Raw genomic sequence first — 17,045 nt, 5'->3', positions numbered from 1 at the left:
ACGACTCCATCAGGCAGACTCTTTAACAAGGTAGATAAAAAAAAAAGAATTGTGAGGTTGGATGACTCAAGAGAAACTACTTTTTCAATATAGTATATGAATTTTCTTTCATTCATTTCTTGAAAAAGGCCTGCCGCCTGCCTGGTCAACGAGGAGGAGGGCTATGTAACATGTAAAAGGGTCAGGGGGATTTGTTCATGTACTGTATGTACTGTGCATGAACTGCATGTATATCTGGTACATTATGTACTGCAGGCTGTAATACCGACAGGAGGGATTTGCTTATGTCATAATTCTTTTTTGTGTAATGTGTCATATAATCCCATACGAGGTGGGCCGAAATGGTGGCATGACACGAAAATCTAAATTAGTCAAAAATAGCCGATCTACAAGCTCACAATGCGTCGCATTCGCGACGCATTGTGAGCTTGTAGATCGTCAATTTTTTGGCAAAGAGATTTAGGTGTAGATGGGAAAAAGTGTTCCAAGTACAATTGTAACTCAAGTCCGGTTCTCTAAGACCACTAAGGGCATAAGTGGTTAAACAACTTGAGCTACACCCCAGTAAATGGAGAGTCATATTGTAAAGGGCAGGTATAGAGATGTATTTATGTTTTGTCAACCGTCCCCTGTTGTTGGATACTTTGTGAACCTTACTTGTGTCCTAACCTCGTGTCACCAGGCTTTCCACCACGGAGGGAAGCCTGATATTTACTGTGATTCAGGTGATCCGGTTTAGAAAAATGGAAAAAATAAATTGGGCTCCGGTTGGCGTTGCATTGTTTTTGTTCCCCACATAATGCAAATAAATTAGTTTAGTCACGCTAGTCGTGCTGCGAGTTAGATTATTATACCAAAAGAAACGAAAAGGTTGTACCATACTAAACACATTTTAAACTAGGGGAATCATTTGGGGGTCAATTTGGGGGTGCATGCTTGGTTCTGGTTGGTGATAATTCTTTCCCCTATAGGATAAGCAGGGTTCAAGACGCGGTTTCTGATTGGCTGAAACTGGGGTAGAGAACGCTCGTCTGTGTTGACTTGGACCGTGCGCGAGGTGGTGTTGACGTGTCGGAGGTACCGAGACTAGGGGGGGGGGGGGGGGGGGGGTGATGATTTACGACATAACTCGAGCGGACTTCGCAACGTTTGGCACTGCGACCCGCTCGGCGGTGCCTCTCGTGGCTCAAGTCTGCCTCAGACGGCACGCCTCCGCCGGGGTGTCAGAAATCTAGCGTTCCCGTGCCCCGCTCATCCTAGGAATGCAAATCTAGCTTCCGGTTGTGGGTACCGGCCGCCTGATGACGTAACGTTATTTCTGCTCCAGACTGGATCAGAAAACCGAAAATGGTATTGATTCCAGGCTACTTGTGTCCTAGACTGTGGGGCTCCACAGCTCATTTGGTAACCCCGTAGTTGTCTGCTAAGATGTGTGATTTACCTAAGTAATCCACAGGGGCCAATAAGCTTTAGAGTGTATTATTTAGTAATCCATAGGGATCAATAAGGTTTAGTGTGCATTATGTCCCACTTGGGACACATTTGGCCTGCAATCCACTATGCTCCGTTTATTCACACAGATGCAAGATATTATGCAATCCATGCTCAAGTATTTAGGCCTTGTTATTCACAGATTTAAGATATCGTTAGTGTCGGGCGGAAACCTTGTATCTCCATATTTCAACTTTTTATGTTTTTTTTCATAAATGAATGCCTTACTTCATTAAATCATTATACTATTACAGCGTGACACAAAAGTAGCAAAGATAGCCGATCTACAAGCTCTCAACACGTCTCGGCTTGAAGATCTGCTGTGAAAGTGCAAGTGGAAGTGGTTAGGTCGGTCTGTTTTATAAATATTGAACAAATGAAAAGTATCAACAAGAGCTTGTGACTTAATAATAACTACATAGGATCCATACGAACACAGGTTCTTATTTCCATTTCCTAAAAGTAACCCTTTTGGAAGAGTGTCCACCCGACAGCGAAGTATTTGGCTCTGTTATTGTTGTGAAGAATAGTCTACAAAATGGATTTGAAATAAAATCATGAAATGAATGTATTCACATATGTATCTATGTACGTATGTGCCACACACATTGTCAAATTGATGATGAAAAAACAAACAAAACACACATATCAGTCTGAAATGCATCCCAGAATCGAAATGCCATCATGATCATTTAAGTCCTGGATTGGTTGAAAATTGACTGATGAATCCGATATATCCAAAAGACCCAAGTCGACGCATGAATATGATGCAAAAATAGAAATGAGAAAAGGCATGATGAAAAACTAAAAACAAATCTAACTTATAAAGAAAATAAAAAAATCAATCAATCAAATGATCTGAAGCCACACCGCCAAACAGGGATCACACACACTGAAAACAATAAATGCTGGACAGTATATTGGTTTGACATGCTATGCTGTGTGTTTGATCTGCATCATCTGTGTCACATAAATAAATCATGGGCAGTGTGTTAGATATGTTTCACAAATAGGCTCTATACACGGCAGCCATATTGGAATGAAATTGGGCCTCTTCCTGACTTCCCTCACATGTCTTACCAGTGATACTAATCAAGGCTCTGTTCCATTCTGGTCAAACAGAGTCAGGGTGCTGATATTGTGCATGTTGGCTCACTGGAAACGCTCTGCTACACCAGTGGGTCTCAAAGTGTGGTCCAGGTACCTTCGTGGTTCCTTGAGGGCAGTTCCAAATGGTCCCTTACAGGGTTACGGGTCCATTTGATTCCATTTGTACACTCTGAGCTATGGTGGTCGTTGAAATGTCAAAGTTTGAGAACCACTGTGCTACACTAAACAGAACAGAGCCTTAATTAGTATCATTGGCGGCACCTGTGAAGGAAGCGAGGCGAGTCCTAATTTCGTTCCAATATGGCTGCTGTGCACACAGAGCCTACAAAACAATAAACTTAAAGCTCTAGATTCTGGTGTTAAAATGGTTATGTCAGTGTCCTTACAAGTACATCGCTGTTTGTCTTGAAGACAACCCTGGGCGGGTCCTGTGTAAAGCTGATGTGCTGGGGTAATTTCACACCGAGGCCATCTTCGTCTCTCGCCTGGGAGGGGGGGGAAGAGATAATGGCTTCTTTTTACGAATGGACAAAAAATAAACAGATGAACAGAAACAACAACCAACTCAGAAAATGAAAAGAGACATGTGATGATGAAAGCAAAAGGAAAAATGATCAACGTGCAACGGATGATGGACATGCATTGGGTATTTGTTGTGTGGGCCAGATTGCAATTTTCTTATTGCAGAAAGAGCTCTTCGTATATACAGTATGTGCGTGTGCTTTTTTTTGTGCGCATGCGTGTTCTGTGTGTTTGTGCGCGTGCACGTATATACATGGTATCAATCACGTTAATATGACACGTTTTAAAGTGCAGCCCCTGATAACGTCATTCATTGAAATAGAATACATTTAGGACCGGTCCTTTCAATAGATGCATTTGTGTGTGTAAACTGCATGTTTGATACTGTTGTAAAATACAAGTTAAATAACGTAAGAAATAACATATTATTCAATCATGAATGATCTACCAAACAAAAACAATATATCTACTTCATTGACCACAGTCCCCCAGGGGTCTATAGTGGGCCCCCCTCTGTTTTTCCCTCTGTTTTTCCCTCCACACAAATCTCTTCAGTAAAAATAGCTGATCTACAGGCTCACGACCCGTTGTGTTGCGAACTTGCGACGCTTTGTGAGCTTGTCGATCGGCTATTTTCGCTGAATGTTTGCCCCCAGAATAGGGACGCTACAGTAGGGTACATGCGGTGAAGAAACAATATTATTCAACTTTTCATTTTAAAGAGGAAATTAGTCAAAGGCTGTCATCCCCTTCATTAAACAACTTAATAAAACCCTACGGTCACATTAAGACCAGATGTTTGGTTTCACAGCAGTCTGGTTCAGTGTGGAGCACAGTGACAGTCATTCAAGAAAGAAAAGGTTAAAGGTCAACATCACTGACGCCATGTTTTAACCTTCATAATGCAAAACATTGCTGTCGGGTGGAAACCTTGTAAGTCCAAAATCGGTCCATTTGAATTATTATTTCAAAGTATTTAAAGTAGTGAAAATAGCCGACCTACAGTACAAGCTCGTGGGCTTGTAGCTATTTTCACGACTTTTGTGTGACAGTAAGGCATTCATTTACGAAAAAAAACAAAGATATGAAACATGGAGATACGAGTTTTCTGCCCGACAGCAACGAAAAGAGAAGCACATCCATCTAAAGTCCAGGTGCTGGACAAATGACACATCAACTAGTGACACATCAAAAAATAAAAAACAATCGGCACACCTGTGCTCAGCTCCACTTTTTGGCAGCTTTATCGATGTTTCGATCTCAGTCGATGGGGGAATCTCTAAAATTCCTGATGAAGATCGACTTTTGATTGATTGAATACTTTATTAGTCGGAAACGTAAACAGCACGTGGTACAGTCATGTATTAAGGCTCAAAGGGTAACATGAAAAAGTCCTGGGGACTTGTTTCCAGTTCAATAAGCATCAATAAAAAAAAAAGTGGAACTGAGAACCAGCGTTAGGATTAGATTTTTATTTTCTCCCTCGAAATGTGCCACTCATCGTAATGTGTCATTCATCAGCTAGCGTGACCTGTGTTACAGTTATCATCATAGCAAGATCAGAGGTTTTCACTGCTGTTGTTTGGGATGTGACGGACGCACGCGTTGCGTGAGTCTGGGAACAACAGCAAAGTGTTTAACGTGTCACAATCCAGCTGAGGAGGAGCTCTGCTACTTTGTCACAATTCCTAGGAGAACGAAAGCTGTAAGAAACCAACGCTAAGGTCACACGGCAAGGTCACCGTTGTTTCCGTGCTGGAGTGTCACAAGGTGTTCAGTGGACCTTATCTTAAGACTGGTTCGCAAAGTGGGGTCCGGGGACATCCCGGGGGTCCTTGGGGGCAGTTCCAGGGGGTCCCCAGCAAAATGTATTAATATACGTATCATCAAAATCAGTTTAACCCGCAATTTTATACTTTGGCTATTTTTGAACATTTTCCCAAAAATGTGGTACACGTGGAATAAGTTTGAAACAACACAAATCTTCTCTTATGGGGGTCCCTTCCCTGGCTCAAACTCTTTTCAGATCGGGGTATGCGGCCAAAAACATTAATTCAGGTGTCCTTGACATGAAAAAATGTGAGAACCACTGATCTAATATATTAATATATTAGTGTACAGTAGTTGATTTGTCACATTGTACTCTCTGCATCTGAAACACGCACACACACACACACACACACACACACACACACACACACACACACAAAGCCCCATCCTCTCAGAGCACACACAAACAAATTCTAGGACACACTCACACATTTTAGACTTGGTATGCATCTTGGCAGGGGTGTGAACACATACAGATACGCACACAAAAAAACTGTCACATACATGCACTGTGCGCGCGCGCACACACGCACGCACACACACACACACACGCACGCACACGCACACACACACACACACACACGCACACACACAAAGACATGCCATTGTGTCATTATTCTTTCTCCAGTTTGTGTTGTGACCCTCTGGCCCTCTGCCAGTTCATTTACATATAGTGCTAATGAGCTGTTGGCTACTGTGAACAAGACACGAGGCGGCACACAAGATACCAAGCTTATAAACATGCACACACGATGAAGTGATGTAAGGTAGATAGACGGACGGACGGACAGACAGACAGACAGACAGACAGACAGACAGACAGACAGACAGACAGACAGACAGACAGACAGACAGACAGACAGACAGACAGATCGATCGATCGATTGATCAATTTATCGGTCTGTCTGTCTGTCTATCTATCGACTGATCTATCGGACTTTGTACCATGCAGATTCAAAAGCTGTAGGACAGGACTCTGCAGCAGTTATGCGGAATGGGCTAGCCTTAAGTCAATTAGCAATATTGTTAACTTTAAGTCCTCCACAAAGAGCAGGCTGGGTGGCAACTGGACCAAATCATAATTAGAGCTGTAGCAGGTTCCATACTACCCACAGGGGTCTTCAACGTTTTTGTCAGGCCAAGGACCCCCTTAGCTGAGAGAGAGATGAAGCAGGGACCCCCCCACTACACATTGGATTCATGTTAAATGTGTGCTTTCCGACATTTAACCACTTAAAACCAACAATACTTTCTAAACTTGACCTTTGGCTCTGTACTTGGTCTGCTCTTGTCTTCCCTGTACACCAAACCTCTTCGCCGAAAATAGTCGATCTACAAGCTCACAACGCGTCTGCGTAGCTTGTAGATCGGCTATTTTTGGCTAATGTTCACCCCCCGAATAGGGATGCGAGGGTTCAAGTGGTTAATGGAAATAATAAAATGTAAGTCCCTATCACACAAAGATTTGGCGGCCCCCCTTGCAGTATCTCTGAGGAGCCCCCTAGGGGTCCCGGACTCCCCGTTGAAGACCCCCGACCTAGAAGATATGCAGTACGATTGATTGACTGATTTATAGATTGATTGATTGATAGATAAACACTGATAGATAGATGGATGGATGGAAGGATGGAAGTAACATCACAGCAGAGCAGAGTGCAGCTGCTCTGGAGCTGACGTTCCAATGGCCTCAGCCGCGCTTTGGTGGCCCTGTGGCGACTCACTCTGGCATCCTGAGGGGCTGACATGCCAGCTGTCACCGCGCTAGCCTCCATCTGGGCACTCGCGTGTGCCCAGGTGTGTATGCCCGTCACCTGCCAACAGAGCTGCGGTTCCCTGACAAAAGATGCTGACGGGTAAAGCTGGTTGTTGGTACGTCGAGACACAAAACAGCCACCCTCAGAGGAGATCTACATAGTCTCCCCCCCCCCCCCCCCCCCCCCCCCCGTTCTGGAATTAAGGTGTAACTGGCGCTCTCCGCGCAGCAAAATATGGCCTCCTGCATAATACTGTAATGAGGATCAGGTTCATACTTTTTCAGCTACAATCATGGACTGATATTTTAATAAATGAAATGCCATTTCTAACTGATCTGTATGGTAGAGTATGTTAATACAATATAACTAGAACATCGTCTTTGTCGGGGGGGAAACCTCATAAGTCCAAAACTGTTACTTTTCAGGATTCAAATTCAAAAGTATCAAAATTCTATCAAAAGTATCAAAATGTTGATTCTTTGGTTGATTTTTAAGTCCTCACTGTATTGCCTATTTTAATGTTGTTTTATGCTTTTGCTTTTATTTTATTTTATTTTATTTTTGTTTGCTTTATTGTTAAATTGGTTGTAACTGTAACTGTATTCTTGCTCTGCAAAGCACTTTGCGCTGCATTTCATGTCATGAAAGGTGCTATACAAATAAAGTTTATTATTAGTATATTATTAAAAGTAGCAGATCTACAAGCTCAAAACGCGTTGCTTCGCGCCACGTTTCGAGCTTGTGGATCTGCTACTTTTGATACTTTTGTGTGACGCTGTGGTATGATCAAGTAGGGCGTTGATTTACGAAAAAAAACACCAAAAGTTTGAATATGGAGATAAGAGGTTTCTGCCCGACAGCAACGACATCTGCAGTGGTCGGCAGTGGTCTCCCTACTCTTCCGTTGAGTGGGTGTCGGATAGGACACCTACTGGTTGACAATGTCACTACAGTTATTTGAAGCAGACCCACCGGTTTTGGACACGTTTTAGATTCGCTGCCTTCTTTATTGTTGCTCAGAGATAATTGTAGTTTTAACTTATGGATTGTAGATTCAATGTTTTGGAATGTCATGCGCCGTGTGAAACGCTGCTCTATATAACATTTATGAAATCACTCTCAATCGTTTCACTTCATTTTACGCTGAAAATGTTCTGAGGAGACAAAACCATTTTGTTCCCGATTCTGTAGGTGAATTGCTCCTGATAGTGTAGTCAATTCATTCCAGTTCTTCTGTTGGTGAATCTATTCTACTTGACTTTCTGAGAGCGCATTCACACAAGGTTGCAAATGGCTCAGGTAGACCACCATTCAAAGTTGCCATGGAGGACATAAAGTTAAATGTATACATACAGTAGGCCTGTGGAAGTGTGATATACACACAAATAGTAAATTAAGAAGCCTTGGGAACCCACTGTTTCCGAGCCATATGGCCCAGTCAGGAGCCTATCCACTGTTTCTGTAGCGTGAGGGGGCGTGATGTACAGTACAAGTACACCCCCTGGACATGACGCTAGTATGTCACAGGGACTAACCACCATTGCAACCCTTTATGCTAAGTGCCAAGCAGGGAGGAATTGGGTACCATTTTTATAGTCTTTGGTATGACTCGGCCGGGGATTGAACCCCAAACTCCCAGTCTCTCTGACCAAAAGTGAGACATGTTTTGGAGCAGCTCTCATTACCCATCCAGTCAGACCCACCCTTGTTGTACCCAGAACTTCCCAGGCATTACCTGGCTGAGGCTCTGTTGAGTTTTTTTTTCTGGAAGGATGACTAAAAATGGCCACGTCTTTAACAAGTCGGATGACAGATCCATCCTCAACTCCCTTCTCTTTCTATTATTGGCCTTATTGAGCAGTCTTCCTCGGGGCAACACGGCTGGTGATATGCCATACCCACTGATTATAAAGAGACAACGCCAATTACAGCAGCCTTTTGTTGTTGTTTGACCTGTTCTTTCCCAGTGTCTTATCCCTATAAGCCCTCCCATATCTCATAGCCCCCCCAAGAGAATGCAAAGCAAGACAATGTGGCAGAAAACAAAATATTCACTTTCATGTTCAATCATACACACTGTTCAGCTGGATTATGCTATGTATGTCGATATCTTTGTTTCTATTTACTGTTTGATTTATTTTCTCCTTGCTCTCCCTGCCCCCCCCCCCTTCTTTTTCTCTCTCCTGAAGACAACAAAAACAATGGAGTTTGCACAAAAACGAATTTCACACATTTCTTTACGCCTGTAAACCTGTGATGTGATTCATTATAGTTTGGAAGTATTAGCTGCCGTGTCATTGTTTACAGCTGACATCCATATGTTTTATCATGTTCTACTCGGTATTCAAACCCACCAAACTTCTACCGCTGCGCCAAGAGAGCGAACCCCTGCTTGGCCAGGGGAGATATTGCACTTATGAGGTTCAGACACTACTACTTAACAACCAGTAGGTGTCCTACCTGACGCCTAAATATCTCAATGGAAGAGTATCGGGAGACCACCTCCAACCACTGCAGATATAGGTACTTTGCATAAACATACCCTACCATACAGATAATTGGGTTAAAATTATGTTGTGTTCATTAAAAAAGAGTTATGGATTGCGGATTGATGTCATGACTACTGTACATGTTATAGTGTACATTTGTGATGCATACTGTGTACGATGTGCCTGAACATTAACAAGTTATAAAATCATTTATGTTTCATTTTTCCTAGAGAGTCACAAACATACTGTATATAGATATCCAAAGCACATTTTGTAGAATGACATGCTGGTGTCATATCCATCTATGCGTGTGACCTCACTTTCACAACTGTGACGCCTAGTTGTATAGTTTGGAGTTCTCCTCTCTTGCTCGCTCTCTCTTATATTTGAGTTGGAATGGCTGGCAGCTATGAGATAATCATCTTCCTCTCCATGCCCTGCAGCTGTGTCAAGCAAGCCTGAAGCATTCCACTGAGCTACTGTACCAACACACACACGCACACGCACGCACGCACACACACGCACACACACACACACACACACACACACACACGGACACACGCAAGCACACACACATACACACACACACGTCTCCCCATTTTCATCTCCGGATGCACACGCGTGGTAAAAAAAAAGACGAAAAGAAGCATAGTGTACTCTGTAAAATCCTGAGTGTTAATCTAATTCTGAGCATGTGCAAATGTAACGGTGTAAATTTAAATGTAATGGGTCCATTTGGTTACATTTGTACACGCTCAGAGATACAAATGGATTAATTAACGCTGAGGATTTTACTATGTGTATATCGGGAAGGGCAAATCGCAGCAACAATGGTGTGTGTGCGTGTGCACGTGTGCGTGCGTGTGTGTGTGTACGCGTGTGCGTGATTGAGGTGGTGTACCCTGTAAATTCCTGAGTATTAATCTAACCCTGAGCATGTGCAAAGTGTAACCAAATGGACCCGAAAGGGGTCCATTTTGTACATGCTCAGAGTTACAAATGGATGAATTAGCAACGCCGAGGATTTTACTATGTATATCGGGAAGGGCAAATCACAGCCACAAGGGTGTGTGTGCGTACATGCATGTGTGTATGTGTGTATGTGTAGTGAAGATATATGTGCATGTGCGCATGTGTGTGTGTGTGTGTGTGTGTGTGTGTGTGTGTGTGTGTGTGTGTGTGTGTGTGTGTGTGTGTGTGTGTGTGCAGTAAAGGCGTGTATGTGTAGTGAAGACGTGTGTGTGTGTGTGTGTGTGTGTGTGTGTGTGTGTGTGTGTGTGTGTGTGTGTGTGTGTGTGTGTGTGTGTGTGTGTGTAGTAAAGACGTGTTTGTGTAGTGAAGACGTGTGTGTGTGTGTGTGTGTGTGTGTGTGTGTGTGTGTGTGTGTGTGTGTGTGTGTGTGTGTGTGTGTGTGTGTGTGTGTGTGTGCGCGTGCGTGCGTGTGTGTGTGTGAGGTGGAAGTGACATTTCTGTGCTGACATGAAGAGGCACTCTGCCCCCTCTCGCCTGGAGGGAGCTCCCGGGGTAAGACACCGCAGGAGCCTCCTGCAGGGGTCTCCCGGGGGGGATTCCATCCCATCCCATCCCGTCCTCCTCGCAGAGTGCCAAAAAAAAGCCCTTACACTGCGACAGGCACCAACCAACCAACCACCGACCGACCTGCCACTAATCCTGCTGTAGTCTCCTTCCAGACCTGTCTAATCCTCTAACAAAATACTTGTATGCCACGTTGGAAGCGCCTGTATGTACAGTATGTACTGTATGTTATGTTCCTAATGAAAGGTGCTTGACTAAGCGTATAACTCCTGGTGTAAAGAAATGGACGCGCCGTTGAATCAAAATGATTTACTTGAAGCACTATTGTGTAAAAATCTTTTTTTTTCCTGTGGTAGAGTATGTTAATACAATATAACACAGTATTTGGTCTCCCAGCTCTTCTATTGAGACATACCGTATATAGATATGTTGGACACGACCTTTTGACACGATCCTGTTTCTGGTTTGACACAAACACACTCTATTTCTCCCCAGAGCAAGCAGGCAGGCTCTCTTAGATCAGTGGTCAGCATTTACGCATGCAGATGACCTGGTTTAAAATCCGGGATAGAACAGGAATGTTACAAGTTGCACCAATTTTAACCTGGTGTCCCTATTTTGGGCACGTGATTATCACTGCCAAGGACGACTTATGACGACTTTTTTTTTTTACCAGGTTGCAAAACCTGGTCTACATCTACACTCGCTAGTCCTGACTTTTGCGTGACTTTTTCCTCATTGGCTGGTCCTTCAGCCAATGAGGGCTCAATGTCCTCTCAGAATATGGGATCTAAAGACGACCCGCAATACTGTCTTCAGCCACTGTATGTATCTCTATGAACTGTGGCGCTGTTCCTCATTTGGCCTTTCAACGTTGCAATTTCAATGTTTAGTGAGAGAAATAAGCAAACAGGTCTAGCAAAACAAGCCCAAAAGAAGCAACTATAGGCCACATGAGCATTTTCAACCGCCGCAACCTATAATATGACTGTGTCATATCTTGTTTCACACAGAACCAGGAGATAATGTGATCCGAAGATTTACTGTTCCATTCACTTCCTGGTTCATTTATTTGGGCTCCTGTGTTTTACTATGTATTTTTGGCCGAGACGTGCTATTTTCAACGGCGTATAAAAAAGGGAACCATCAGCGGATCGATCATACTGGAGATAAATATTCTGTGGCTACTTGAAAAGGTAAGAAAATCGCTGGCAGTCAGGGCTTTATTTATTTATTTACTCTGGCAGTGGAAGAGTTAGACAGAAAATACATTTTCAGGTGGGTTGCAAATGTTCAGCCAATCAGGAGAGCATAATACCCATTTATCAGCTTAAATGTTATAGTGTTCCAGTTGTCTACTCATTCCTTTGTGTCATCACTTCCAAATTCACTTGTTTATCCTGTATCCTGTGTGAGTTCCCTCTAATGATTGGATGAACAAACACTTTATATAGCAATGAGTACTATCAGAATACAGAGCTATTCAACACTTATTTTAACAAAACAATATCACTTACCCTATCTTTAAGTGGTTAAAACCCTTTAAGACCTGAGGTGATTCTTAAAAATGTTTTCTAAATCCTAACAGTTAAAAAAAAAAAAAAAAAAATGTTTTCAAGATTTTTCAAAAATAGCAGATCTACAAGCTCATAGCGCGGCACTCGGTGCCGCGCTATGAGCTTGTATATCTGCTATTTGTTTATAGCTAAAGAATTCTAAAGTGACACAGATGCGTTCCAGGTATTAATGGGATAAGCAGCAAACTCATATAACTGAAGGTGTAAAAGTGGATGGGACTTCACAGTTAACCACTTAGACCCCTTTAGTCCTAGAGAACTGGACTTGAGTTACAACTGTACTTTGACCACTTTCTCCTTCTACACCAAATCTCTTCAAGCTCACAATGCATCATGATACAATGCACATAAAGTAGGGCTTAAGTGGTTAATACATTCAGTCAGAATCCATACGTAGCCTACCACAAAATGGACAAAACATGATATGAGACTCATATAGTATAAAAAGTGCTTTTGTAATTTTGAGCGCCTCTGTGATAAAGTACTGTTGAATGACTTCTGCGGCAACCATCAGTGCAACATTACATTGCTTATAGGACAAAATTAACCCATTAAAACTGGGAAGCAACTGTGTCATATATGACATAAAAAGTCAGGTCTTAGGTCTCAGTTGGCCTCAGGGTTAAAGAGCAATTATCAAACCAATGTGGCTTTTACAAGCTCAAATGTGTAATCAAAGCTAATTTCATAGCAATAAATAACTGAGCAAATCTTGCATGACGCATATAGGCCTAGTATGTAAATGCAAGTATTTGCATCTTGTTTGTATCTATGTAAATCATTGACGTGGTTAGTGCCCCTGCCAAGAAACATAGATGAACTCCTGCCGGTGCAATCTCATATACACTGAGTTTACTCAGAGTTAAAAAACGTACTTAAATTGATTGAGTTTTGAGTGTACAAATGGAACCAAATGGACCTGTAAGGGTCCATTTGGTTCCATCTGTTCACTCTCAGAGTTATGGGCGTCCTTGAAATTAAAAAGTTTGAGAACCACTGTGCTACACTAAACATAACATAACAGAGCCTTCATTAGTATCATTGGTAACATCTGTGGAGGAAGAATTTCTTTCCAATATGGCTGCTGTGCATAGAGCTAACTAGGGATCAGATACAGTAGCAGCATTCTATATGTTTCCAACCTTTTCTGGATCAGGGGCTATTAGAAAATCTGGACTGGCTTGAATCAATGGAATGGACATACATACGTTCCTATTTGATGGTATCGCTATGAACTCATATTTTTCAAGGTTTCAAAGAAAAAACACAACTTTACATTTAAAAAAAAAACTATTTTCTTTTTTTATATTAACGTTATATTAGCATTAAAATCTTGGTTGTTTTGCCAATTATTTGGACGCATCTTTTGAGTTGGAGACGGACTCGTGTTTGAGTTGACGTGATCACGCACTGCAGCTCGCTGCTCTAGCTGACTCTATAATCACGCACAGCTGATTAGAGTCTAACCAGCTGTGCATGATTCAGTCAAAGCGGTCTTGCATGCATGCACACCCAGTAATAATGTTTGTAAACAAGAAACCTGTCTATTGACTGTATTCACGCGGCAGCCATTTTGCTCTTACGCTGCACCCTGTAGTGGGGTTTCCCACAGTGTTGCCATGTCCACTTACTATAAGAGACATGGGCTTATTTTTATGTAAAGTTGTTTGTAAATTGACTGGTTGCTTGTTTCTCTCAGAAAATCTGGCAACATTGGTTTCCCACCAGGTTTGGTCAATGTCCTATAACCACCCTCTCATGCCCAGTGTGATTTGGGGAGGGTAAAGGAAAGACTTATTACTGAAACACTTAAAACCTGGCCAGTGAGAGAAGGAAAAATCCACCGCACATAATCTTCACATCACTCCTCCCAGAAATCTGCGTGAGAACGATGGTGAACCGGGGATACCACCAGAAACCACGGAAAGTACGATTTTAATCTGTAGGATCATTAATAAAGACACAACACCAGGAACAGCTCAACAGCAGAGAAACTGTAGCCTGCCACTGTGGTCGTCTTGGAGATAACTGAAAGTGCAAGTTGTGCACAATTATTCTCCCCAATTTAACCAATTAATTCCTCTCCACACACATTTCTGTGTGTTGTCACCGCTGTTGTATCCTACTGGCTCACCTGCCAGTGAGGAGCCCCCACCAGGAGAACGTAGAGCCTTCGTTCTACTCCTCCCGCCCAACACTCCCCGCTGACAGGTGCCGCCCCAGCCCGTAGGATTGCGTGCAGATTACGCCTCGCTTCCCTCCCCCGAACGCGGGCCAATTGTGTTCATATAGAAACTCGATAAAGCCGGATGCACCACCGGTGGTGGGCAGGTACTTGTGCCACCCCTCTATGCTGGTTAATCTGTAACTGTATCTGTAACTGAAAATTGTTCCCTTTCATATCCCATTCACAGAGAGCCCGCAACAGTGATGTTCAACTGGTGGCCCGCAGGCCAAATTCGGCCACTGCGGACCTTTCTTGTGGCCCCTGGAACACATTCCATATGATCAAGTGGGGCATTAATTTACGGAAAAACACAAAAAGAGGTTTCTGCCTGACAACAACGATATACAATAATGGAAGACAATGGGGCTTGGATCAGGCTGAAACCATGCCCAAATGTGTTAGTCATACGACATAGATACGTCACAGTTCTGTCTTGTTTTCTTGACATGGCAGGCCTGACTTTTGTCTCTTGATCCTTTAGCTGCGACATGGCCAGAAAGCCACACTGAGCTTTCCATGTGTAACTGATCTTCCTGGGGGGACAGAATTATTTTTTTCCCCTTTTACTGGGTTACATTTCAAATTAAAACTCGCTTTGCAACACAGAGGGTCACACAAACCGGCGGAAAAACGCAGTCGGCATAGAGACGCATTCAAAATAAAGACACGCGTCACAATCAATGTACCGATCCAAGAAGTGTATAGTGTGTGTGTGTGTGGGGGGGGGGGGGATAAAGCCTGATCTTATTCTTCATCTGCGACAGTGTCACTCGCCGAAAATAGCCAAGTTTGTGGCTTGTAGATCTGCTATTTTTGGCGAACGATACCTTCGTTCGGCAAGGTGCAAATCAGGCGTGACTGAACACCAGGCATAACTGATACCTTCCACACAACCTCACCCACTAGCTTAAACCCTCAAATAAACAGCCAAATAAGTGACTGATCCAAGTCCAACACTGATCTGACCATTAATCATTTGCCCTGCACATAAACACGTGCACACACACACACACACACACACACACACACACACACACACACACACACACACACACACACACACACACACACACACACACACACACACACACACACACACACACACACACACACACACACACACACACACACACACCGTTGTGCTCCGGTGTCCTGCCCCAAAAATAGCCGATCTACAAGCTCACAACGTGTCGCACCGTGCTGCTCATATGCAGTGGTGGACAAAGTACTCAACCCCAGTACTTGAGTCAAAATATAGATCTACGCCTGGTCAAATATTACTCAACTGCAAGTAAAAGTTACTTGCTTTCAAAAATACTTCAGTATTCAAAAGTACATGTTTTTAAAAATACTATAGTATTTACAAAGTACATTGTGTTTTCGATATCAATGCATTGCCATATTTACATTTTTAAGTTCCACAAAGATTAAAAGATTTTCCGGATTTTTTTAACAATATCGACAATTGTGAAAATAGCCCGATAACCTACATCGGCTATTTTCGGGCATGGGACACCGACCACTAAGTAGAAATCAGGCTCTATGCGTAACACCCCCCCCCCACAGTCCCCCCCTCAAATGCCCAATTGCTAGTCACCATAGGAGGGGATTGGGTTGCACGGATGAAGCAACTGAGTATATTTCATGCAACACAATACCAGTGACTTTGCTTACCCCCCCCCCCCCCTCCTCCTACCTCATTCCCACCACCCCCACATCGCTTCTCTCCTATCCAACGCACACAGACATGAGATACGCATTTTTTTTTCTTTCTCCCCAGCCATGACAATTTTTTTTCTCTCTCTCTCTCGCAAGCAAAAAAAAAAAAAGCCTTGGAGGCCTTGTTGTTGTGGCCAACCTTGTGGGTGCATGAGAAAAGAAACATGCGGGTATCGCTTACACAAATGGCCTGCATGAATGTGCGAGCGCCAGACAAAATATAGAATCTGAGCCGCCCTGCCGTGGCAGACGAAGGCCTTTTCCTGTGCGTTCGCCGCTCGCAGACGCTTTTTCGGAATGCTTTATACATACGTATGTGTTTCCTGCCCGGGGATGAGGTGTGCAACGCAGAGCGCTAGCCTGTTAGCGCTGCTGCGATTAATAATTGCGGTCAACGATTTCATTGTGTTTTTGTCGTTGAACAACTGGAACATATGAATAAAAATGTTATTTCTGTTTGGCTTTTAGGCTTTGAAGATGCACTTTATACTTTAAAAACATTAATAGTGGAAATAGCCGATCTACAAGCTCACAACGCGTCGCATCGAGACGCGTTGATTAGGCCGACAAAGGCCGTTATGTAATAATTGTGACAGGCTGTCAGCCTTTTAAACGGTTTGGTTCTTAATGATAATGCTGCTGCTTCGCGTCATCGTCTCAACAGGTGCAGGCGGCATCGACACAGGGGGATAGATTACGTTGAATGGTTTGTGCCTGTTAAACCAGTGGTTTGTAAACATTTTCATGTCAAGGACCCCCAAATACAAGATTTGTATCGTTAAAATGTTTC

General features: G+C 43.1%; 1 protein-coding gene across 1 annotated transcript in view; it reads right to left on the bottom strand.

Annotated features, from left to right (window-relative positions):
* The window catches only part of sobpa (sine oculis binding protein homolog a), a 61,876-nt gene that overhangs the window by 14,206 nt on the left and 30,625 nt on the right, over positions 1 to 17,045 (bottom strand). The window contains exon 5 of the mRNA XM_084044513.1: positions 2,988 to 3,086. Within this exon, the coding sequence (XP_083900639.1) occupies positions 2,988 to 3,086 (99 nt within the window). The remainder of the gene's footprint in view (positions 1 to 2,987; positions 3,087 to 17,045) is intronic.

Source organism: Gymnoscopelus microlampas (genome assembly GCF_963454915.1).
Source record: "Gymnoscopelus microlampas genome assembly, chromosome: 20".
Lineage (NCBI taxonomy): Eukaryota > Metazoa > Chordata > Actinopteri > Myctophiformes > Myctophidae > Gymnoscopelus > Gymnoscopelus microlampas.
This window is presented reverse-complemented; position numbering and strand designations above follow the sequence as displayed.